The sequence below is a fragment of the Plectropomus leopardus genome, chromosome 23 (genome assembly GCF_026936395.1).
Source record: "Plectropomus leopardus strain MGB_pleo_1.0 chromosome 23, ASM2693639v1, whole genome shotgun sequence".
NCBI lineage: Eukaryota > Metazoa > Chordata > Actinopteri > Perciformes > Serranidae > Plectropomus > Plectropomus leopardus.
The window spans coordinates 20,604,189-20,627,886 of NC_142198.1; the positions used below are offsets into that span (position 1 = coordinate 20,604,189).

A 23,698-nucleotide genomic window follows, 5' to 3' on the forward strand; every position below is an offset into this window, starting at 1 on the left:
TTGGTAACTTTTTCATTATTGAATTACACTGCAGCATTTTCTGCAGCTGTTAGCACGCAGGAAAATGATATCTTTTTACCTGATTAGCTGCAACTGTGACCTCAGCAGCAGCTTATCAGTGACCACACCTCTGTTCAAACTCAGAGAAAAGACTCTTTCAGCCTTTATCTGGTCTCATTTGACAATATTTGTTTATCCTGAGTCCGTCATATTTGCAAAGACTGATCCTTAAAATTCAAAATACCAGCATTTAATGTTGAGTTTACTTTCAAGTTCTGAATTGCAGCACTGTATATGTTTTCTTATTTCAGCACACTTAAGCAACTCATTCTACTTAATCTGAATGTCACAGCACTTAAATAATTTTTTTTTCAGATTTTTCTTTCAGGCACTACTTTAATATATATAAGATATACTTTAATATCCTCAGAACCCAAAATCCACAAGAAACATCTTAAAATCTTAGAAATGTCCTAAAATCAGAGAAAAGTCTAAAATCTTAGAAATGTCCTAAAATATTTTTTTAAAAATGTGTTAAAATCTTAAAAAAAATAAAAAACATCCTAAAATCCCAGAAATGTCCTAAAAGTCTGGAAACCTGCACAGGGGCTGCTGCACCTGGCCCCTGGCCCCTGGCCCCGGCCTATGACATCACAGGCTGCAGTTACTTCAGTTACCCGCACAAGATGACCTCGTGAACGCCGCTCTGGGCGTGCGCGCTCCCGAGAGGCGGAGGTTTGGCATCTCACGCGCGCAGCAGCAGCAGCTGTGAGCGTCAGACAGCAGCAGACAGCGGGAAGGTAAACTCTGACTGCAGGTGAGTTTGGGACAATTACACATCAAACTGCGGCTCTTAAAGCGTTAAAGTAGCACTTTCGCGACTTTTCTGCGGTCGTGTTTGTAGTTTCCAGCCGTTGTGGGTCAGCAGAAGTTGGCGTTGTGTCGGTGTGTTACCGGGGCGTGGCGGAAAGCGTTTGGCTTATAAAATTAAAGCGAGGCCGCAGTTTAACGTTTGACAACGTTTGTTTAATAGTTTGGCCAAAGTTTCACACATGTGAAGCTTTAAACCTGCAAGAGCTCTGAGTGTGTTTTTATTTACTTGTTCATCACAAACAAAACACACAATTTAGTTTATCACTAATAACACAAAAACAATCAACAGCATGTTTCAGCCTCAGTTTTTCTCTAAATATTCTCCTAAATGCGCCTGTTTTCTGCTGTGTGTTTTAATGTGACGTTAATTAACGCGCAGGTTGTATCTTGTCGCTGCTGTTTTTATACTGGTTAAACTGGCTTTGGTGGGAATGCAGTCAGACCTCTCTGCTGTACTATTTTTCCTCATAAAAGCACTGCAGATGTGTAAACAAACCGTCATGCCAAAATATCCTGTGCGAACATTTTATTGTTTTACAGGCTGTACTGGACACTGATAACAAGGAACTGCATGAAACTTAAATTTAATTTAGGGCTGGGAGAAGATGCAATAATGAACAGCCACATGCACATGATCAAACTGACTTTATTTCTCTCAAAAACACGGATAGAAGACAAAGAGCCACAAAAGAGGAAATGACTCCAAAATTAGCAAGAAATTACAAAACAAAGTTTAAGAAAATTACCTGGAAATTAGTCTTTTTAAAAGTGAAAAAAAAATAAAAATATTAAAAAAATGTTTTCAAAAAACACGGAAATGACCTGGAAAATGTGCTTAAAGTTATAGTAATTTGGTAAGATAATTTAAAATCTGTAATTACGATAATTATAAATATAATTTTTCCTTAGCTTTTTATTTTCCTAGACATTTTTTTAGGTGTTGAGTACTTACAGGTCTGGTTTAGTTTATTTGTTATTAGGAGTATGTGACTCTTCTCGTGAAAACAGCCGTAAAGTGTCTTACGTGACTCTAATGGGAACTGTAAAAAAAAAACAAAAAAAAAACATGATGACTGGATTTCTCACAAAAACATGGAATAAGGAAATGAGCAATGAAAGAGGAAATGACTCAAAAATTTGCAATAAATTGGTAGAAAGTACGAGGAAGTTGAAAAAAAACAGAAATGATTTGGAAAACATACTATAAAGTTTAGCTTAGTTTTTCACTGGCTGTAACTGTAAAAAAACAATTGGTTTGATTTCTTTCAAAAACATGGGAAGAAGGTATTGAGCAACAAAATAGGAAATGAACCCAAAAATAGCAAGAAATTAGTAAAAAGTACAAGAAAATTGCCTGAAAAAATTATTGTAAAAAACAACAAAAAACAAAGAAGAGAGCTTTAAAAAAAAATCCCAAAAGGTGTTTAAAATTTTTTTAAAATCCCTTTTTTTTTAAAAAAATTTTCAGACATTTTTTCATAGCTTTTTAAAAAAATTATTAGATACGCATCAATAGGAGATCGCAGAATTCAGGTGAAGACTAATCATATTTTTAGTCTCATTTTGATGCAAAAATTTGTTAATTAGCTGGAATGCAAGGTAGATTTATTTGTCAGTTTTTATGTAATTTAAATTGTGATCTTAGTAGTGATAAAAATGATTGTGATGATTATTTTGGTCATAATGTGCAGCCCTGCCTGTGTAACACCAGGCCACAAGAGTCAAACAGTGAAGCACCTACTCTGTGTGTGTAACAATTGTCCTTATGTCCGTCTGAGCACCTGTGGGCGTCTTTTTAAAAACAGGTGTCGTCAGGTGCATTGTTGTTGTATTGCTCTTTTGAGGCAACAGAAAGAGATTGCGCCATTGAAAAACAAAAATGTTGACTTAAGCACAGCTAAACTGTCAGTGCTAGCTTTAGACGGACATAGTTGTCATTTTTACAGCCAGCGCCCACTTTGTGTAAGTAGCACTTGTCGTCAGGTGCATTGTTGTTGTGTTGCAGCAGAGAGAAATTAAGCCATTGACCAACAAAAACATCGTCTTTAAGTCAATAGTGGAGTGTTTTCCTGCTATTCAAAGGGAGCTTTTTTCACATAGTAAGAATCATCCAGAAAGACTGGTTCACAACACGCCCTCATTCTGCAGGTAGGTTAAATAATTTTGGGTTCCTCCTGAGAGTTTGAGATTCGTATCATCAGTCGGAGACCGCTCAGTCGACTGAGATTCCTTTAAGTCGAGCAGATGTTTTTTGGCAAGTCAGTGTGGTGTGTAATGTGCTTCTGGGGACGTTTTGGTCCCCAGATTTTGCTGCAGAGTGAGCGCTCTTGACGGTCAGGCTACTCTTTGGTAGATGCTGCAGCGGACACGATGCAGCGGCACAGAAGAGGAGAAAGTCTGCGCTGTGAGGCTCCGAGATAACATGGTCTTCTCACCTCTGCTCAGGAGCGGTGACTTTACAGCCCCTCGGCAACTTAATACAACACGGTCTCTGGCTTTTGTTTGATATCTAATACGCTCCAGAGCCCTGAAAATGCTACTCGGGACAGCCCTAATATTCATATTTAATTGGCAAATCTGATCGACTGACATAACTCTGAGTCGGGCACAGCCCTACAAATAAAACATTGTTATCTGAGAAATTGTTATTACATTCTCTGAAATGTGAACATAGCAGAGAGCAGAGCAGAGCTGCTGTCTGACTCCCTGTTAAAAGTCCAGAGTGAAGGATTAAGGGGGCTAACGTTGGTAGAAATGGTATCTAATCTATCCATCTATGTCTACGGTCAACACTTTTACTTTTGGACAATGTAATAACACTTCTGACTCTGTTCTTAATCCTCTTTTGTAGTTTAGAGTCTCCACTACTGAAAATGTCAAACACTGGTCTCATTCGACGCATCCGCAACCATCCTCAGCCCCCGACACCGGCACTAGGTGAGATCATCATCGTCATAGATTTTTTTACAGAAAAAAAGCTGTGTGTGTCTTTGCTTTATCTAAATATATCCCTTTTTCTTGCAGCATGCTCAAAGTTGGTTTTCTGTGTCATGCCGATTGCTCAGATTTCAATTGGTGAGTGAGCGATTCACATTACAGACATTTTATTTGTTGTTTGTTTCGTTAAAATGCTCTTTTTTTAAAAGTGCGAAAATGACAATTTCTCTGATAAATTAAATCCAACTTATCTGCTGTCGTCAACTCTGTGTCCAACAGGTGCGGTATATCTGAACGACTGTCCGCGGCAGCACTACATCCCCATCTACTTGATAGTGGCGGGAGTCTTCGGCCTGGTGTTGGCGGTGCTCTCCTGCCTGCCCTGCGCCCGGGAGGCCAAAGACGGCACCTCCAACCCGCTCACCGCAGTCTGCGCCACCTGGAACTCGTTGATGGGTTTCTTCCTCTGCTGCTGGTTTATTGCTGGTGAGTTTAAACAGCAGAGGAGAGACGAATCACATTATAGAGGGATGGGGATGGCACACCAAGATAAAGTGGTCCACAATGGGAACTTTTTTTGTACTTTTAGTATATATAAGGTGCCAGAGTGCATAAAACAGCTTCAGAATAGAGCTTGTTTATCAAAAAAGTGCCAGTGGACAGTGGCCCAATCCAAAGAGGTCCTACCTAAATCTCTAATGTCCTAAAATCCTAGAAATGTCCCAAAATTCCAGCGATGCGTGCTACAATCCTAGAAACATCCTTAAGTTCTAGAAATGTCCTAAAATCCGAGAAATGTGCTAAATTTCTAGATACATACTAAAATCCAAGAAATGTCCTCAAATCCTAGATACATGCTAAAATCCTTGAAACAATCTCAAGTTCTAGAAATGTCCTAAAATCCAAAATACGTCCTCAAATCCTAGATACATGCTAAATTCCTAGAAATGTCCTAAATTGATGTGACCTGCACAGTTGGCACTAGTCGGCCTTTGTCTTTATTTTTCGGATAACTGCTCGTATGGAGAGTTATTTCCTCTCACGCAGGCGCAGAACGTGTTAGTTGGCCGTTGCTGTGCGTGGTCAGGGGCAGCTTTTTGGCTGAGACACAGGTGACATGAGGTGATGCAACAGTCGGCCGTCATCGCCTCGAGTTGTTTGACGTGTGTTTGATGTGTCTGGGCCTGACGTGTAATTGCACCACAGGTCATCACAGGGTGAGACTCAATTTTGTCCATATTTTGTTTGAGCAGGCATCATCTCTTACATAACCCGCCAAATAGCTCTCCAGGCAAGACAGTTCATTTCTCTCCAGAGCAGTTTATTTCAGCTGCATTCAGACTCCTTTTACTGGCATTTTAACCTCTGAAGCCTGAGAAAATTGGTTTGATTTCTTTCAAAAATACAGGAAAAATTGAGCAACATTGCAAAAAATAAAATTAAATAAAATTAAAAAAAACAAATAACTAAATTTAAAAAAATTAAAATGAATAAATAAAGTAAGAAAGAAATTATCTGAAAGTTAGCTGGGGGTGTGGGTTTTTAGATAGGATGAAAAAAATGAAAAATGCATTTATATTTCTTTTATTTACATATTTAAAATTATGGTCCAAAAACTACTTGCTAATTTTGTTTTGGGGGGCATTTCTTGTTAAGTTGCTTGTTGCACTCTTCACAAAAATATCAAGGCAATTTGCTCAGGTTTTAAAGGGTTAAAAGTGCAAAATTCAATGCAAGTGTTACAAGAGACGTACAGTTTTAGTTTAGGTTTGCTGTTTAAATGAAATCAAACATAAAAGAGCACAAATACAAATACTCACAAATATTAGCTGCATGCTGCAACTTGCCTCATTATGGTGCACCAGTTGGAGCCACACTGTAGTGACATGTGGGGGCCACTAGATGTCCCTCTGTATTTGCTAGGAACCTCCTTCCTTTCTCTGAATTGTCAATGCTGCACACAAACGCCCTCAGTAGTAAAATTAGAAACCCAAAACTCTGGCAAAACTCTCATGATTTTATGTATCTAATTATTTTAAAGTAATATCAGACAGTCAGACAGCAGCTCTGCTCTGCTCTCTGCTATGTTCATTCTATGAATTGGATTACATAATTCACTTGTTTTTTTTTGTCCAGGTAATGTGTGGATATACTCGATTTACGAGCCCAACTACAACAAGAACACAACCAGCGTGGATCCGTACTGCGACAGGACGCTTTACCTGTTTGCCTTCTGGACCACCACCTTAATCTACATCCTCCTGGGTCTGTTTCTGGTAGGCGGCTGCTGCACCTTATTCTGCTTCTTCCTGTGCGGCCGAGCCGACGCTGACGACAATATCTAGAGACAAACAATGACGAGACGGGATACACACAGTTTGTTTGCTGCTGAGGCTGTTAATGTTGATGACTAATACGCCTTAAAATGTGTCTCTTGGTGGCACTTCTAGTTGCACAACCTTCATTTTGACAGCCCCAGCTAGAAACATTTAACTTCAACATGCTGTAGATTTTAACACTGATCAGAAAGGAAAACTGGTATTTTTCATTCTGGACCCTGTTTTTTCATGTTTTTGTGTTGAAGTGACTAAAAAAAAAACAACTATTTCTTACTTTGGTCCAGTATTGAGCAACAACACTGCAGTCAACATCTGCAAAATGTAAACACTTGGGACAATTGCACACTTTATTTCGTCCACTATAGTGCTTGTTTCTGCCACTGACAGGCTCAGATTACAATAAGTGTCTGAAGGCATCCCTGCAGAGATAGTCTTTAACAAACAATCTAAGATCACCTAAATAGGCTATTACGCCCTGTCAGCTTACATCCGCCTATAGACTCTGATTGTTATAATTGTCTGACAAAATTATGAAAAGGATCCCTACAGAGATAGAGTTTCTCCTTCAAATGTTCCAACAATCAACTGCATTTTTTAATTTACCAAATGGGTGAATATGTTGGCTCTGTCCACGCTTAAATTACTTTTTATTTGAACAGGGTCTGGTGGGTTTGGCAATATTTTGCTACTGACAGGCAATGCGCAGCGTCAATTTAGATCAACCTAAAGTGCTGGTTTCGTCACTGACAGGCTCCAGTTGTTATTGTTTGGAAAGGATCCCCACAGAGATAGACCATTTTTTTTATACAGAGAAAGATCCTTTCTATTAAACCAGAAATAGCCCCGCTATCACTCTTTAACAAGAAAGGTCTAGCTCTGTAGAGATCTCTTTAAAAAAAGCTTGTTAGTGGCAAAAACAAAATTTTTAGAGGATGCACATTGACGGTGCGTGATTGCCGCGAGCGGTTACACTGCAGCCGGTTTTGCCACTGCCAGCTGTAGCCCTCTTGCTCAATACTGGACCACTTTATAACAAAAAAGGTCTATCTCTATAGAGATCCTTTCCATAATGTAGTTGACACTTAGAATAATATTATGAGCCTGTTAGTGGCAAAAGCAAGCTTTGGCAATAGCAATTTTGGGGCTGTATCGGGTTGAGAATCTTTCTCTTTAAGAAAAAGCTCTGTCTTTGTCTGAATCACGTAAAATATTAATAATCTGAGCCTGTCAGTGACAAAAAAAATGCATTTTTTAATGGACTTTTTAAAATTATGGTGCATAGTTGCATCTGAACCCAGCTGCAGCTCCTGCTCACTTTTGGACCCTTTTTTTTTTTGTTGTTGTTGTTTTTTTTTTTAAATGTTCCCTTTAGTCACTTGGACTCAAAAATGTGAGAAAATAGGTCTGAGTTGAAAAACACTGAAGTTACCCTTTGAATAATGTCTGTTTTCTCAGTGCTGAACCTTTTCTACCTCTTGCAGAAGTTGCATTACATTCTGTTTGTTTAAATCTTGTCTCACTTACTGTCCCAAAGATATATGAGGTATATTGTTTACATATCCAGGAACCAGGAATCGGGCTAAAACTTGATACAGAGTACAGGATGATATGATGAAATGTCTGTTCTTTGTGAATTCATTTTGCCTTTTTATTTACTGTAATGCTAATGTTATCGATAATATATGATCATTTGTGTCAGGAGAGCACTCCGTAAAACATGTTCAAGTTAGTACAATCATACTGCAAATAATCTCTATCAAGCACTTTACTAGACAATGATTTCTGATACATTGTAAGCCAATACAAAATATGTTATAGACCAACATATTTTATCATTCCATGCTTTTTATGGTTCACTTTTTGGTCTCTACTTTGTAACATTTAATCACAACACTAAACCGATCAGCTGAATTTCACTGCTGTAACTTTTTACATTGCACACAGTGTATTAGCCACAATATAACCAATGATATGTTGTATTTTGTCATCTGAAAAATGAAAGAGAAAGAACCGTGGAAATCGTCATGTGAAATCTCTGTAAAAACAGGAACCATCCAGACACAGACAGCTCTAAAACAGCAGCCATCAGTGTAAGAAGACGCAATAAACGACTAAATTACAGTGCACAAGTTGTTTCTTATATAATCGCTGTTGAAACACTGTCTGAACCTGTCAGTGGCAAAATATCGCCATTACCAAACTCAACCAACAGTTAAATAAACCGTAATTTTAGCGTGTGCAGAGCCAGCGAGTTTCACATCTATCTGTTTAGTTTTGACATATGTTCTATTATTTATTTATTTATTTATTTATTTTATTTATATTTTTATTTCCCTATTGTTTCATTTATCCCTGTATTTATTTATACATACATTCATATATCCCACATTCAATCATTTATTTATTTTTGCATTTATCTATTTATTTTCATATTCATTTCAAGATTTAGTTAGTCATTTATTTCTTTTATTATTTTTTGTTATTTAGATATTTAAACTTTGTTTTAAAAAAGTTTAAAAAATGAAATCGCACTGGTCCTTGGTCCTGCTACATCTTTGGAGTTGAAGGTTGAGTTGATTAAAATCAGCAGCTGCTATGAAGACTCCATCCGGCTGCCTGGAGATGTTGCTGCTGACGGCATCATTCAAATCCTGCAGTGCATTTTTTGAAATTGCTTCAGTCTTGTGTCCTTATGGCTGCCAGGAAGGTCTGCCCATCCAGAGCAGCAGCTTGATTTGTTGAGATTCCTCACCCAAAAACATTTAAGGATTGGTAAGTAAAACATAATTTAGAGTCTATGAGAACTGAATCACTCAGTACACACTCTAACTCACAGAAAGGTATCTGATTAGGTTATGATTTTTGACATGAGCATTGACTTTTGATTTATTTAACTTAAATAATATTAGTGCATTTGTGTCATTTGTGTATTTTCAGCTGAGAAAACAGGTGTAAATCACCCTCTCTCTGTTTCTTTCTTCTAAAGCTTTTTCAGTCATTTTAGATTTATGGTCAATACTTTTACTAATACTTTTTCTGCTGCTAAAATAAGTAAAACAACATGTTTATATCCATTTCAGGCAACTAGGCTGCTGTAAGTGCGTTGTTTCGGTAGCTATGTCTGCAGCACCGCCTTGTCATACCATACACACAGTGACAATCACAAGTCAACACCACCAGAGCTCTACGCAACCTGCAGAAATGTTATGTAAGTTATAGTGATGTGGAAAAGTCATGCACACTTGTGTTCATGTTATATTAACCTCACTACATTTATTAAATAGTCTGTCTGTCTTCCCTCAGTGCCTGCAAAGTTGAATGTAGAGTTCACCTTGCATATCGTGCCTCTTATTCAGCTAGTCATAGGTGAGTGAATCACTTTTAAAATGATTTTTTCAGTGGATTATAATTTCTGCCAATAATATGGAGGACCAAAAAAAGGCCTAAATATCAATATTTAAGTAAATTAGAATGTAACAAATAAACAGGAATTAATTTTAAAAAAAATAGAAAAATTTGGAAAATGGAAAATATGAAATGTATACATCAATAAATAATGAATAAATGCTGAAATAAATGCATAAATGTATACATGAATACAGAGATAAGTGAAAAAATAAAAATGGATAAATAAAGGAATAAATAAATACATAAATAAATAATAGGACATATATCTAAACACATTTGTATGAAAATATGGGCATCAATAGATACATGCAAAAATGAATAAACAATTCAATATAGAATAAATAAATAAATGCAGGAGTGAATAAATAAATGTAAAAATAAAAAACTTTACCAAATCAACACTAAAACAAATACTGAAATAAATAAATACATAAGTATGTAAAAGATTAAATGTCTAAATAAATGTTGAAATAATTAGGGAAATAGAGAAATGCAGTTGTATGTGTTAGTTTTTTAAAAAGAACACAATACATGTATATATAAAATGTATTTCTACATTTTCCTACAACTAAATGTATTTATTTATGTTACCCTGTGCCTGTATGTTCATTAGGCAGAAAGCCATGATGTCAGAATTTTGTTTTTATTTGTACATTTCTTTTTAAGGCGAAACGATGCACCTTGTGTTTTTCAGGAGCAATATATCAATATGACTGCCCGAGGCAGCCCAACATCCCCATTTACATGTTGGTGATGGGTGGCGTCTGCCTGGTGCTGGACGTGCTCTACGTCACGCCCTGCGGCTACCTCATGAAACACACCAAGTTCTGGAAATACTGTGTTAATATCTTCTTCTTCTGCTGGTTCATTGCTGGTGAGCTGAAATACTGGTAGTCTAACAATCATTGCACTTGTAACAAGCACAGGACTTTGACCCAGGAGACCAGTGTTTGTGTCCCATGTGAAACTAACATCTGGATCTGTGTCAGTTTTCTCATGCTGTTTTCAGAGACCTTTAACAAGCATGTAAAGCTTTGAAACCTGAGAGGAATGATTTGATTTCTTTCCATGGAAAACATGGAGAAAAATGGCGATAAACCACGAAACAAGAAATGCAGGGCTAATTGCAATAGGTGACAAGAAACTGACCCTTGAAACTATCTTTAAACAGGGGGTATTACTAGAAAATTATCAAATAAAAACAGAAAAATTACCATAGTAGATCATGATTCTAAGTATATTATGAAAGAAAATTACTTTTTTTTTTTTTTTTTTAAATGTTCAGGTCTTTTTCTTTTCTTTTTTTGTTGCTTTTTTGGGTAATATTTCTAATTTGGGTTTTTTTTTGTTTTTTTTTTAAGAAATCACGGCAGTTTGGTCAGATGTTAAGGGGTTAAAAGAGGTCACTGATCCTGGCAGCCTTTTAAGTGTAGTTCAGGTATATTTGGTCAGGCAATGAAAAAGACAACCAAAACTGGAGCCCTTCTGGGGTCCTCAGGGTGTGCTCTGTTATTTCATACCTGGCTGTTGATGGAGCAGCAGGTGAGTACACGAGCTCCTGTAAGTTGCCTAACATTTGTATTTTGTTGATTTATAACTGCTGTTGAAGCGGCCTGTACCCTGTTTGAATGTTCTTTAGTCCGGTTTCAGCTGTGTTGGATTATTTGGCCGCATAACCGAACTAACGATGATGAAGTGTCCAAGCTAATGCTAATAATGCTAATGCTAAAGCTAACAATGCTAATGCTAGCACTATGATGCCCATATTACCAATGCTAGTGCTAACGCTAGCGCTACGGTGCTAACGCTAACTGATTGATGCTAGCACGTTCATGCTAATGGCTGGATCTGAAACACCTGTCGCTCTGTTCCTGCAGCCTTCACACGTTAACTGTGTTTCTGATATTTGAAGGCATTTTTTTTTAGCTTTTACAGGCATTTTAAGCTCCGTGTTTTGATATGAATTGACTGTTTTGTTGTGTATTGTTTTATAAGACCTTCCTCTTTAGTTTTAAACTTCACCCATTTATAGATTGACTTTATTTATACACTTTAGTCTGTTTTACTACATGGAATATTATTTTTAAAAAATTGTATCTACTTACCTTTTAAGTTTGGCTATTAATTGAACTTTACCTATTTATTTATTGACTATTTATGTATACATTTTAGTCTGTTTTAATAGATATTATATTATTATACAATTTTCATCTATTATTATTTGTGCTCTTACTCTTTTATTTAACTTTTATTTTATATTGAGGTACTTAATAAATCTATGTTATACTATATAAGTATTCTAAATCAAATATTCTATATACTAAATATATAAATCTACCATTTACTATACTTACTAAATCTACTGTTGCGTATGTTTTGTTGTGTATTGTTTTATAAGATCTACCTTTTTAGATTATTTTAGGCTCTTAACTGAACTTAACCTATTTATGGATTTACTGTTTATACATTTTAGTCTGTTTTGATGTTTTACTAGATAGTTTATTATTTTTTATAATTTTTTATCTTATTATTTCTGCTGTTATCCTTTTATCTACCATTTAGAGTATTTTATTTATTTATTAATATATTTATTTTACTCATTATTAATTTTAGATTTATTTATTTTTCTCTTTCACTGCCTCTGGTGTTTTTTTACTTGTGGAAGTGTTTCCTCAGTTCCTGGTTTTAATCATTTCTCTATTTTAGTGCCTTAATTGTGTGTATGTGTTTGTTTAGGGGGTGGGGATTCTTCTGGTTTTTGGTATTGCAAAATTACAGCTTTATTCTCGGACTTATTTTTTCTTTAACATGGACCTAATCCTCCACCGTACAAAACAGACCTTAAAGTTCTTAGATACGCGAAAAGTAATTCATCCTCTTACTTTTTATGTAGGTAACGTGTGGATTTATTCCATCTATGAACCCAACTACAACAAGACCGTATCCTTGGATACCTACTGCAACAAGACCCTCTACCTGTGTGCCTTCTGGACCACCAACCTGTTCTACATCGTGTGTGGTCTCGTCATTTTATGCCGCTGTTTTTCAGCCCTTCTGCGTGACGACAGTCAAACAAACTGAAGAGTGGCTGGTGCGTGTAATAACAGTTACCATGAGAATATTTAACTGTGTTTCGTGTACTTTTTGCAGAGTGTTTGCCATCAGATTTGCATAAGAAACATTGCACTTTTATTAAATCCATTTCAGCACCACGTGGTTTATTGTTCTTATTGTTTTTCACACCTAAACGTACCGTATGTCCCGTCTGTGTCTCGACCGTATGCTACAAGGTAATTCTCAACATGTCATTGCATATTTTTCTTATGACTATTTTTTATTTTATTTATTTATTTTCACTATTTTTTTTATTTATTTGTATTATTTAATTTGTTAATACTATTTTCTATTATTTATTGTTGTTCAATTTTTCTTTTTTCTTATTTTTGAATTGACGGATCAGGTTAAATTAGGTTGTTTTTGTTTTTTTAATCAACTTTCTTACATAAATGTAATTTCTAGTGCTGCTACTGTCTGCATGTGCAAAGGCGCAGCAGTGAAAATGGTTTTTAAAAAGTAAACGGCAACAAATATAGATTGGTGAATAATCTGTCAGATAAATTTGAAAGGAGAAATTTGTACATTATTACGTCTATTTTTTTATCCAGGTAATGTTGACTTTTGGACTTTAAAACGCTCTGAGTTATTGGAAATTGGAAATTGAAATCATGTGAGTTGGAAATAATCCTTCTCAATCTACAAACGTTAAATATTAGTAAAACTAGAAGAGTAAAACAGCTTTAAGTACCAGAGTCACGGTTTATTGATGTGCATTTTTATCACAGAAATATTATAATTTATATACAAAATACAAAATATAATGCTTTTTAATGTATGTTTTTAAGAATCATTTCTCATGACAGCATTGCATTATGTATAAAATTAAGTTTGGATATTACTCATAATATTTTCACTCTTTTTGTAAAGTTACATGTGTTCAGAGAGATAGTCGGAGCTGTCCGTCTGATTGGTGGGCTGGGCCGTGATGTCAGCACGGTTTGCGTGCGAGGTTGGCCAGTGCTTTGGCGTGGATGGGCTTATAGAGGAGAGTGAAGCTGGACGGGCTGAGATGGCCGCTGCCCTGAGCGTCGACTTTTCCCATCAACACGTAGTTCCGTCCTGGACGAGAAGGAAAAAAAATATGTGTTGAATGCTGTTTTTACATCCCTTTGTCCTAAAAGTTTGCACTGAAGTCAGTGCAAACTTTGCTTTGGGTGCATTTTTGTCTGCAAATGTTGCTTTGGGTGCATTTAAATCAGTCTGACTGTTGCTCCTGTGAGTGCATTTTAGCCAGTAACAAAGGTTGCTGCTGTTGATGCATTTGAGTTGGTACAAATGTTGCTTTTGCATTTTAGTACGTACAAATGTTGCTGCTGTTGGTGCATTTTAATCAGAACAAATGTTGCTGCTTTGGGTGCATTTTTGTCTGCAAATGTTGCTTTTATGAGTGCATTTTAGTCAGTAACAAAGGTTGCTGCTGTTGGTGCATTTGAGTTTGTTACAAACGTCACTGTTGCATTGTATTCAGTACAAAAGTTGCTGTTTTGCATTTTTTTCTGCAAATGTTGCGGCTCTGGTTGCATTTTAGTCGCTAAAAATGTCGCTGCTATGGGAACATTTCAGACAATGAAAGTATTGCTTTGGGTGCATTAAAATCAGTACGACTGCTGCTTCTGTGAGTGCATTTTAGTCTGTAAAAATGTTGCTGCTCTAGATGCATTTTAGTCTATACAGGTTTTGCTGCTCTGTGTGCATTTTTCCTGCAAATGTTGCTGCTCTGGGTGCATCTACTCAGTACAAATGTTGAAATAGTTGCATGTTTGTCAGCACACACGAGTACATTTTACTTGGTGCAAATGTTGACACTGTTGGTGTATTTTAGTCAGTAGAAATGTTGCGTGTTGTGTGTCTGATATGCAGTAAAGGCTGTAAATACAGATCGCTGTACTGTACCTTGGAGGAGCCCGGGGCATTTCTTGCAGGTGGAGGTCAGTGTGACGGACATGATGGGTCCTGATTTGGTGATGTTCAGGCGTCCTGCCTTATAGACCTTGATTAGAGACACCTCCGCTGTGGCTGAGCCCCTCTCACCAGGGCTCACAGCTGTAACCTTACCTGTGACCACTGTATGAGAGAAAAACGTCACAGGAAACTGAGTTATACGCCAACTACAGTCAAACTAAAGAATTCAGTCTAAAAAAGTTATGCTTTTGTTGTCTGAGCACAGAAGTTTTGAGGGTCCCAACTCACACAGGGTTATCTTATCTTCGGTCTTATCTCCTAGCTTAGCCCCTGATGTCCTAAAATCCTAGAAATGTACTAAAATTCTAGAAATGTTCTAAAATCTGAGAGGCGTCCTAAAATATTAGAACCATGCTTAAATCCCACATACTATGTCCTAAAGTCCTAGAAATGTCTTGAAATCCTAAAAATGTCCTAAAATCTTAAAAACATCCGAAGATCAGAGAAATGAACTGAAATCCTAGAAACGTCCTAAAATCTGAGAAACGTCCTAAAATCCTAAAAAATGTGCTAAAATCTGATAAACTTCCTAATATCCTAGAAATTTCCTAAAATCTTAGAAATGTACTAAAATCTTAGAAATGTCCTAAGATCCCAAAAATTCCTAAAAACGTCCTGAAGTCTTAGAAATGTCTTAAATCATCGCAATGTCCTAAAATCCTCGAAATGTCCTAAAATCCCTGAAACGTGTTAATATCCAAGAAACGTATATATAAATATCCTGAAATGTCCTGAAATCTCATAAAAATCTTAAAATTCTTGTCCTAAAAACATAGAAATGGAGAAGTTTCAGTTAGATGTCACTGAATGGACATTTGAGGACAATGTTTGGGAATCACTGGACGAGAGGAGGCGCTGATGTTGCTCACCAAAGTCATGAGGACAGAAGCTGGACTGGAGAGTTCCCGTCCTCTTACAGGTTTGAGTGCACAGCGGGTTCAGAGGTAAAGCTGAAGAAAACACGTACGTTTTAGGCACAGGTGCACATTAAAACTCGCAAAATGCAGATCGTTATTTACTCACGTTTCTTGCCCACAAGAGGCTTCTTCGTCACCGTCTTGCTGACTTTAGGTTTAAGTGTCACTTTGGGTTTAAATTTGGGTTTGGCGGTTGGTTTCGCTTTGCTTTTCGGGGTTGGTTTCGCTGGTTTGACAGGTTTTAAGGTGGGTTTGGTCTTCAGTGCAGGTTTACGCGTTGGTTTCGCCTTGATGATCGGTTTGCGCGTCGGCTTAACGATCTTCGGTTTGGGTGTGGGTTTGGGTTTTTTCACAGGCGCTTTGGGCGTGGGTTTAGCTGGTTTGGGTTTTGGCGTGGGCTTGACAGCAGGCTTGCGGGGCGGTGGCGGTTTCTTCACCAGCCGCCTTTTGGCTGGTTTTAGGGTGGGTTTGGGTTTGAGGGTTGGTTTAGGTTTGGTTGATGGTTTTGTGGGTTTGATCGGCTTCACCGCTGATCTTTGTGGCGTTGAGGTCGTCTGAGGTCCGTAGATGAAGTCTCCGCCGGCGGTGGGCGTCCGAGACCCGCGAGGCACGCTGTTGTAGTGCGCCATGAAGCCGTCTGAGGTGATGCTGAGGTCGGAGACGAACTGGACAAGCAGCTCGTTCCCATTTGTCACTATTGTTCTACGTAGAGAAAAAAAACACGACAATCATGTAAAAAATGATAAACAAAGTGGAGAAAAATGTGAAAACGCAGCTAAAAGTCATGAAAATGAAAAAAAAAAAAAACATACTACAAAGGCCCAAAATATTTCTGTGGAAAACAAATCCAGAAATCCAAATCCAGTAATGTGCTGCAGGAAGCTTAAACAAATATGTTAACTGCAAATACAGAAATGACACAAAGTCAAATGCACACAAACTCCGAAATGCAGCATGTTCAGTCACCACAGCGAAGGTTCCTCAGACCTTCAGGGGAACGCTACGAAGAACAGCTCGATTTACAGCCCGAGAGAGCGAGACCATTCGAGTGTGTTTGTTTTTGAGCCTTTGAAACCGAGAGCCAACGGTCAGCCGCAGTCGACCAGAGATGTTGTCTGCATGATCCTGTTTAACCAGAAATGTCGTAAAATCCTCAAAATGTCCTAAAATCCTAGTAACATAGTCAACTTCTGGAAACATGCTCAAATCTTACAAACGTCCTAAAATCTTACCAACGTCCTATAATACGAGAAACGTCCTAAATTCCGACAAATGTCAAATTCTAGAAATGTCATGAAATCTTAGAAACGTCCTTAAAATTCGAGAAACATCCTCAAATTCAAGAAATGTCCTCAAATCCTAAAAAAGTCCTAAAATCTTACAAATGTCCTATAATACGAGAAACGTCCTAAATTCCGAGAAATGTCATCAAATTCAAGAAATGTCCTCAAATCCTACAAATATCCTGAAAACTTTGAAATGTCCTACAATCCTGGAGATGCCTTAAAATCTTTGAAATGTCCTGAAAAACTAGAAACACTCTAAAATTAGAAACTTCAGGAAATCGTGGGAACATCCTCAAATCTGGAAATCCTCGAAACTTCTCAAATCCTAGAAATATCCTAAAATCTAGAAATGTCCTCAAATCCTAAAAAAGTCCTAAAACCTTACAAATGTCCTAAATTCCGAATAACGTCGTCAAATTCTAGAAACGTCTTGAAATCTTAGAAATGTCCTAAAATCCACGAAACATCCTGAATTCTGAGAAATGTCAGAAAATCCTAGAAATTATCGAAAATCCAAGAAATTTCCTAAAATCCTAAAAATGTCTTAAACTCTCAGGTTTTTTTGGATTTTTGTACGTGTTTTTGAGCATCATTTCTCAGTTTGGCTCTTGTCGGCCACCGTACATTTCCGATGGTAACCTCACCCTGGTGGTCTGTCTCCGCAGAACTTCCCAATCCGCCGCGAGTTGTCCCTCTCGCCGCCGTTAAACAGGGCCACATAGTCGTATCGACAGTACGTGTCGGGCTCCAAGTCCAGCTTCACGAACTTCACCTCGATCACCTGACGGAGAAAACACGAACACGCGAAAATATGAGCAGAAACTTTGAAAGTGATGATGAGGAGCGAAGGATGTGAGCTGCGACATGTTTATAGTTTTCATGAATCCGGCTCAGTGCAGACGGAGAGCCGGAGGCGGAGGGCCCGACCTGTGAAACACAGAGGGGCCTTTACTCTCCCGGTGCTCCCGCGTCCTTCCCTCTCTCCTTACCTTCACTCTCCTGACACACGTGAACACACCTCCGCGCGCTCAATGAGCTCTTTCATTTGAACTTCATCACGAGGCTGCCGTCTCTCACACACACACACACACACACACACACACACGTATGTACACTACATCAGGGGCCTAATGCTGAACATTTCCTTGTGACGGGCCCCTTCACTTCTCTTTTCATTTTACCTTCTCGCCTGATTTAACACACGTAGCTGCTCAACTTTTCGTGCATGGAAATCTAAATTTTAATGATAATATTCTGTTGTTGTTGTTTTACCCGTGAAATGAGGATAAAAATGTTTTCCAAGGTTTGGTTTGGTTTGGTTTGGTTTGGTTTGGTTTTGTTACTTATTTGAGCCAGTACAGCCTTTGCTACTAGAGGTCATATTATTATAATTATTATTTTATTATATATATATAATTATTACTATCATCCCAAATGATGTTAGATAAGCCCCAACTCTGACCACTTTTAAATCAAAGCTAAAACTGCTTAATCCACCCAGTAATGAATAGTTTTTATTTATCTTTTATATTTGCATCTTTTGCTATTTTTAATCGTATTTTTATTCTTTTTTTATAATTTAGTAATTAAAAAAAAAAAAATTCTCATAGCTCTTTCATTTTAAATCTGTATCCTTTTTTTTTATTTTATTGCTCTAGAAGCACATGGAATTGCCTGATATAATAATAATAATAATAATTATTATTATTATTATTATTATTATTATTATTATTATTCTCTATAGATACACAAATGATCGGTTTAGTGAAGTTTCCTTTAAAAGCTGCGTTTATGGTACATAGTAAGAAATTGAAGATGCAGTATGACTCCCTCACGTTTCCTGGTTCCACAGAGATGTGCCAGGAGCAGCTGATGCCTGCTGGGTAATTAGAGTTGGGCCAGTTGGGCGTCTTGACGGAGCCTTGAGATTTGGTCAGACGTCCTCCACAGAACTGGTTCTCTGTGGGAATAAAAGAGGAGATGTGAATACACCAGGCTTAAATTAGGGACAGTCATTTTGTCATTTTGGAGTAAATCTGGAGGTTTTTTTAGGAGAAATCCTAAAAAACTCCCATAAATCCGACAGATTGTAATGACTTATTTATTTCAGAGAGGATTCTGGTGATATCGTTTCTGACCATAAAATAGGGCTCATATGCTCAAGAAAAACCTGGAAAGTCATGGAAAATCAACCATTTGCAAATAGCCATTTCCAAATCTGGAAAAGTTTTGGAAAAGTCATGGAATTTTGTTCCACAAACCTGAATAATACATCATGAGTGCAAGGACATTTTAAAAAAAAAAAAACGTGCGGCTTTCAAAGACATGTTTCTTCAAAAATCACAAAACATTTTTCAAAGAAAACAAAAGGCAGTAAAAAAAAATCAGATTTTTTTTTTTTAAAAAATGCCCAAATTACTTCTGTAAAAGAACACCAAATTTTTCTAAAGAAAAGACGCCCCCCCCCAAAAGTTTAATATAAAGAAAAAATTAAGATATTTTTTATATAATAGTTTTGTTCTTTTAAAATGACAAAAAAAATTTTGTCAAAGTATATTTTTTTAAAAATCACCAAAAAAATTTAAAGGAAAATAAATTGCCAATTTTTTTTCTCTTTTTTTGGTAAAAAACGTAAAACCCTGATTTAAAAAAGTTAAAATAACCAAAATGTCGTTCCTCTAGACTACACGTCCTCACCCTCCACGTGAGGCTTCCCGGCGCTGAAGGCGGCGAGGAAGCCTCGCCCTCCCGTGGCCTCGTCCGACACCATCTCTAACATCATGGTGTTGGAGGTGGCGATGAGGGCGCCGGGCCGAAACGTCCCGCAGAAACGGCCGAGCTTCTGCACCAGGCGGGTGTGACCGTTGTAGACGTCCAGGTAGTCGTAGCGACAGGTGGGGTCGGCCTCGAGGTCAAAGAGGCGGAAAGACAGCATGACCACGTGACCCTCGGGGACCTGCAGGCGGCGACACGAAAAAGTTTTAGAAAATTGTCACGAACTCAGATGACATAAAAGATTATGAGTGAAAATGTTGAATCTCGATGTTCCCTCCTCGATTACAGAAAAGTTTTTGGATTTTTTTTCAAGGACGTTTTTTTGACCTACTAAACTCAAAAGCAGCAGAATTTAATTTAAAATTATAGTGAAAATATCAAAGATATTCTTACATATGTAAGTCATTTTTAGGGAGAAACATAAAAAATGCTAAGTAAGTAGGCCTAATCTACGGACGACTAAAATGACCAAGTATCGTAAAATAAACAAATTTGTAAGTACATACTGGAGTACATTTCTAACATGATGTAAATAAATAAATGCACAAATACATGAAAGAAAAATGTTGAAAGGAAAAAAAATGAATAAAATAAATATAACTAAATAAAAGAAAAAATGCTTCAAGGACAAAAATGACACAAATGTCAATAAATATATTTAAAAAAAATGTAAATAAATACAAGAAAAAATAAATTAAAAATTGCTGAAAGGATAAAAATAAATAAAAACAGAAAAATAGTGTATAAAAATATGTATAAAAAAGACATGTAAATAAATATAAGAATTTTAAAAAAAGAAAGGACAAATTTAAATAAAGGTTAGGTAAATAAAGGGAAAAATGCTAAAAGGACAAAAAATAATTATGAGCAGAAACAACTAAATAAAGGGAAAAATGCTGAAGGAACTAAAAAAAATTAAAAAATAAATTAATTGAAGAACATATGCGGAAATGAAAAATACAAATAAAAACTGAAATAAAAAAATGCTGAAAGGACAAATATAGGGTTCCCTCAAGGTGTTCTTGAGATAGTGTTCACGAAATGAAACCGATGCAAGGTAATAATGACCTTTAACCCTTAATCTTATCAGTACGCCCTTGAGCGTGTGCGGACGTTTGTGTCAAATTTGAAAATTTCCCTTCAGGCGTTCTCGAGATCGCTTTCACAAGACAACAGAAAAACAACCCAAAAACAATGCATCCTGCCAGGGCTTTTGCTCGACATAAAAACTGTAAAAATCTGTTCCGTTTTTGAGAATCGATACAGTTTCGCAAAACATAATATTGCAATATTTAAGCAATTTGATTTTTTCTTGCATCTTTAATCAAGAGGAGCTGGAAAACACAGGATCCTAAAAACATCTATGTGGTCCCTTTGCAGCCCCTTTTGGACACGTTAAGTTTGGATTGGTGTGATGTCGAGGTGATTTTTAGGACTCACAGTGATGTACCAGGTGCATTTACTGTTGGGTTTGTAGGGAGTCGGGAATCCTTCACTGGCCACGATGCCCGAGTCTGTGACCAGGTGGCCTCCGCACTGGAAGATGGGCCTAAAAAATGAAAAAGAGTATCACAAAACCAACCTCAGCTGCATTTAAGTCGATGTGCTGCAGTGGCAGAAAACACAGCTTTACTGAGAGTATCAAGGCACACACACACACACACACACACACACACACACACACACGTGTTCACAGACTGAAAACCACAGTGGCACAGTCTGTCTCTGTTCCCCGAGTGCAGGGAGGTTCCCAACAAACTCTCCTGGTTTTTTCTTAAAAAGTCGGCCTGACCAAGCCAGGACGAGTGTCAATATACAGTAAACGTGTTGTGTCTCCGCACGCCACAAGAAAGCGGTCAGAAGATGAATTCACTTTTTTTCTTTATTTTTTTACGGGCGCTTTGAATGTGCCGCTCACACATGGAGACGCACACTCAGATAAACGCAGATCAAAGAGGGGCAACCGCAACTTTTAATTTTGCAGCAGACGTGTTAATTTAGACGTCGGCTTCTCTCTCAGTTAGTTTCCTCTTTAACCCTTAAAAACCTGGCTTGTGTTTTTTTTTCAAAAACATTAAAGGAAGGTAACTTGAAAAAAAAAGACCCAGAAATTAGCAAAAAAATCTGTAAAAAGTACAAAAAAGTACCTGAATATTAGCACCCAAAAACAACTCCAAAAAAAAAAAATTCTGAATTAATGATGAAATGCAATTAGTTCAAGAAAATCACCTTAAAATTAGGGAACAAACAAACAAAAAAAACAGAAAAATAAAAAAAACTTTTTGAAAATTTTATTAAATAATTTTAAATATATATTATGTTGACATTTTTATTTTTTATCAAATTTTTTTTTTAAATTGTTAAATAATTTTAAATGTAATTATCTGAAATTTTTTCCGTTTTTTTTTTTTTAAATAATTTCTTGCATTTTGCAGTCTTTTTTTCCTGTTTTCAAAAGAACTCAATGCTCAATGAGAACAGTGACGTTAATTCAGCATTTTTACTATCAAACTAGGCTCACTTTTATTATGTTCTGTGCTTGTTTCTTTTTTTTTAAAAAAAGCCCAAAAATGATAATCTTTTCCATCATGAGGTCAGTTTCTGCAACCATAAATCCATTTATAGTCATTTTGTTTTTCTAAAGCTCTTGAGGCATTCATTGTGTGTCCCCTGCAGGACTACGAGGCCACATTTGGCCAAAAAAGCTCCAGTGGCGTCCCTCCCTTCTGACCCTCTGGAGCTGAACAACCCACAGGCATTTGTTTGTCCCTCGTGTTCAATTTACACCCCAAAAGTGTGCAGGAACCATGTTCAGAAAGCATCTCTGAGTCAAAATTGTGCATTTAAAAGCCAAAAAATCTGACTTTATTTCCATTTTTTTGTTAAAACCATCAGACACGAGGGCAGGCTGCTGTGCATGAGCCCAGTTAAATCACTGCATCAATTACAGGATGCTGTCATTTTGCATGTTTACGGCACGCCGACCACATCTTCCCTCACACTGCAACCTTCTATTTCTGCTGCAAGTTCTGTAATCATAATACTGCGACCGGGAGAGGAAAAAACACACAGCGGCGGTTAATCTGGTGGAAAAACGCCACATGTGCACACGCAGGCGAGATGCACAAGAGGGACATTGATGGCTGAAGAGGCGACACACAAAAACCTGAGGAGGTCTGAAGTCTGTGAGCTCACCTGGTGAAGTTCTGGTTCTGAGCGTCCGTCCATCCCAGCGTCAGAATGACAAGGAGACACACAGTCCACACCCTGTCCTCCATCCTGCTGTCCTCCGAGGTTAGGGAAAGACGGGAGAGGAGAAGAGGAGGCAGGAGGGAGAAGGAGGGTTCAGAAGGGGGAGGAGGGAGAGAGGAAGAGGAGGGAGAGTTCAGGAAGGAAGGAGAAGAAAGGAAAAAGGTGAATGAGTGTGATATCACAGCGATACTCAACTTATCAGGGGCCCAATACAGCGCCAGGAGGCCCCCCAACTATTTCTAATTAACAATAAAAATAAAGTGATTCACGCTTTTTTCTACTTTTAATATACATAAAACTACATCAAAATAGAGACTGTCTACTTAAAAAAAAGTGTCTAGTTAAGACCTGAATGTCCTAAAATCCTAGAAGTGTCATAAAATCAGACATATGTCCTAAAATCTTAGAAACATCCTAAAATCCTAGAAAGGTTCTAAAATCCAAAGAGACGTCCCGAGAGCCGAGATATGTCCTAAAATCTTATACGTCCTAAAAACCTAGAAGTGTCTTAAAATTCTGGCAACTTCTGAAAATTCTTGCGATGTTCTAAAATCCAAAATACGTCCTTAAATTCAAGAAAGGTCCTTACATTTGAGAAATGTCCTTAAATCCTAGAAAGGTCATAAAATCAGACATATGTCCTAAAATCTGAGAAATGTCCTAAAATCCTAGAAAGGTCCTAAAAAGTAAGAGATCCGTAAATCTGAGATATGTCCTAAAGTCCTTGTCACGTCCTAAAATCTTACGTTTCATCCCAGAATCTTAGAAAGTTCCTGAAATTCAAGAGACGTCCAAAAATTCCGAGATATGTCCTAAAACATCCTAAAATCCT

The 23,698-nt window shown here is 37.2% G+C and overlaps 3 protein-coding genes across 3 annotated transcripts; 2 read left to right on the forward strand and 1 right to left on the reverse strand.

Annotated features, from left to right (window-relative positions):
- The first annotated feature begins 674 nt into the window (after nt 1–674).
- Nucleotides 675–8,278, forward strand: LOC121962536 (transmembrane protein 272). Its single transcript, XM_042512799.2, has 5 exons — nt 675–817; nt 3,725–3,810; nt 3,898–3,948; nt 4,090–4,296; nt 5,947–8,278. Exons 2-5 carry the CDS (start codon nt 3,747–3,749, stop codon nt 6,153–6,155), a joined length of 531 nt encoding a protein of 176 aa, XP_042368733.1. The 5' UTR covers nt 675–817; nt 3,725–3,746; the 3' UTR covers nt 6,156–8,278.
- A 123-nt stretch (nt 8,279–8,401) lies between these two features.
- LOC148185732 (transmembrane protein 272-like) lies at nt 8,402–12,915 on the forward strand. The gene is made up of 4 exons (XM_088073682.1): nt 8,402–9,357; nt 9,453–9,515; nt 10,252–10,431; nt 12,451–12,915. The coding sequence occupies exons 1-4, from the start codon at nt 9,267–9,269 to the stop codon at nt 12,636–12,638; spliced, it is 522 nt and encodes a 173-aa protein (XP_087929808.1). The 5' UTR covers nt 8,402–9,266; the 3' UTR covers nt 12,639–12,915.
- Nucleotides 12,916–13,356: 441 nt separating this feature from the next.
- LOC121963665 (procollagen C-endopeptidase enhancer 2-like) lies at nt 13,357–22,954 on the reverse strand. The gene is made up of 9 exons (XM_088073681.1): nt 22,810–22,954; nt 21,055–21,163; nt 19,537–19,795; nt 18,675–18,799; nt 17,484–17,620; nt 15,660–16,255; nt 15,506–15,586; nt 14,568–14,738; nt 13,357–13,733 (listed from the first exon to the last, which is right to left on the reverse strand). The coding sequence occupies exons 1-9, from the start codon at nt 22,890–22,892 to the stop codon at nt 13,603–13,605; spliced, it is 1,692 nt and encodes a 563-aa protein (XP_087929807.1). The 5' UTR covers nt 22,893–22,954; the 3' UTR covers nt 13,357–13,602.
- Between the last annotated feature and the right edge of the window lie 744 nt (nt 22,955–23,698).